Here is a 1826-nt window from a genome sequence, read left to right on the forward strand (position 1 = left end):
GATTAAGGAGGATAGAGTAGATATTAGAAAACTTTGTTACATAAAGGGGAATTTAGACTGAGGTTTATTCCTCTAGCACAGATAAACCTCACTCTAAATCTCACACCTCAGACAACATAAGGTTTTTGAAAAAAATTTAGGAGAAAATCTTTACAACCCAAAGTTAGCCAATAAATTTCTTAGATATGACACCAAAACCCTGATACATACAAGAAAAGAAGATATATTGGACCTGATTAAAATTAAAATTATTTTTATAAAAACTGGCATGGCTTGACAAGTCCCAAAGACTATACCAAATACTAGCTTGGAAAGAAAAATAATAAAAATTAAACACTTTGCTCTAGTTTTTTTACTTTCTATGTATCTTTGATATTTGCTAATCTCACTGAAATCAATATACTTACCAAGCTTTCTAGCTTGTATGAATCCAAGATTTAGCTGAAAAGTTTTTCACTTCAAGGTAACACTGATTCATTTTCAACATTTCCTGTCTAATAAAACCCTTATCTCTGTTGATGGTCTGGGGACTCACAAACTTTGCAAAGTTGAACACATTTGATTGTTAAGAATTTAAGGAATCCATCCCTGATTCTTTTGGTTTTAACACCATAAATAATAGGATTCATCATGGGTGGAATGAGAAGGTATATATTAGCTATAAAAATGTGGACAGGTGGAGCAATGTGGTGACCAAACCTATGAGTGAGAAAAGAGAAAAAAGCTGGTGTATAAAACACCAAAATGACCCATACATGGGAGACACAGGTACTCAAGGTCTTGAGGCGGGCAGCTTTGGATGGGAGATTGAAGACTGTGAAAAGAATAAGGACATAAGAACAGATGATCAGTATGAAATCCAATCCTCCTGTCAGGAATGCCACAATTAGGCTGTAGGCTCTACGAATCTTGGTCTCAGAGCAAACCAGTTTTATCAGGGCCATAAACTCACAGTAAGTATGGGAGATGACATTGGTTTTGCAGTAGGAAAGCCATCTTAGTAGAAAGGGGTGTGGACTGAGAAGTACAGCTCCTCTGAAGACAATAAGCAAACCCAAGCCTACAATCACTGCAGGTGTTAAGATAGTGGAATGTATTAGGGGGTGGCAGATAGCTACAAATCGGTCAAAAGCCATGGCCAAGATAAACCCAGATTCCATAGTAGATAGAGAATGTATAAAATACATTTGAGTAAGGCAGGCTTCAAAGTAGATCTCTCTGTCATTGAACCAGAAGAGACTGAGTATCTTGGGAAATGTAGAAGAAGTAAGCATCAAATCAGCAACTGAGAGCATGCATAGAAAGAGGTACATAGGTTCGTGCAGTTTGCGATCTGTCTTGATAATTAATAAAAGAGCAACATTTCCCGTCAGTGACAGTAGGTAGACCAGACAGAAGGGGATGGAGATCCATAGGTGGGCATCCTCCAATCCTGGAATGCCAAGTAGCAGGAAGGTGGTAAGTTGAAGGTTGCTCCTGTTGTAGTCTAACATTATCCAAAAAATGAGTATGCCACGATCCTATCCAAATTAAAAATCACAAAGATTACAAAAACACAAAGACCAATTATTTTCATTGTTATGTGTTGGAAAAGACACTGACATCCAGTAACATACAACTGGCTATTGAAGGATTTCTTCAGTAATACAATATTTCAATTCATCAAATGCATGGAACTATGCTTTGGGGCAGACAAAAAAATTTTTCGATCTACCTTGACTTTTTTTTTCAGAAGTGTCCAGTTAGCTAGATACATTTTAATCATAGTATAGCACTATAAAGTTAATAACTGATATATTGGTAAAAATGGAGATATAACTTTCTAC

At 36.4% G+C, this 1826-nt stretch overlaps 1 protein-coding gene across 1 annotated transcript; it reads right to left on the bottom strand.

Annotated features, from left to right (window-relative positions):
* Positions 1-506: 506 nt before the first annotated feature.
* Positions 507-1493, bottom strand: LOC129627801 (olfactory receptor 52K2-like). Its single transcript, XM_055547305.1, has one exon. The coding sequence runs from the start codon at positions 1491-1493 to the stop codon at positions 507-509; it is 987 nt and encodes a 328-aa protein (XP_055403280.1).
* Positions 1494-1826: the final 333 nt, after the last annotated feature.

The sequence above is a fragment of the Bubalus kerabau genome, chromosome 15 (genome assembly GCF_029407905.1).
Source record: "Bubalus kerabau isolate K-KA32 ecotype Philippines breed swamp buffalo chromosome 15, PCC_UOA_SB_1v2, whole genome shotgun sequence".
Taxonomy (NCBI): Eukaryota; Metazoa; Chordata; class Mammalia; order Artiodactyla; family Bovidae; genus Bubalus; species Bubalus kerabau.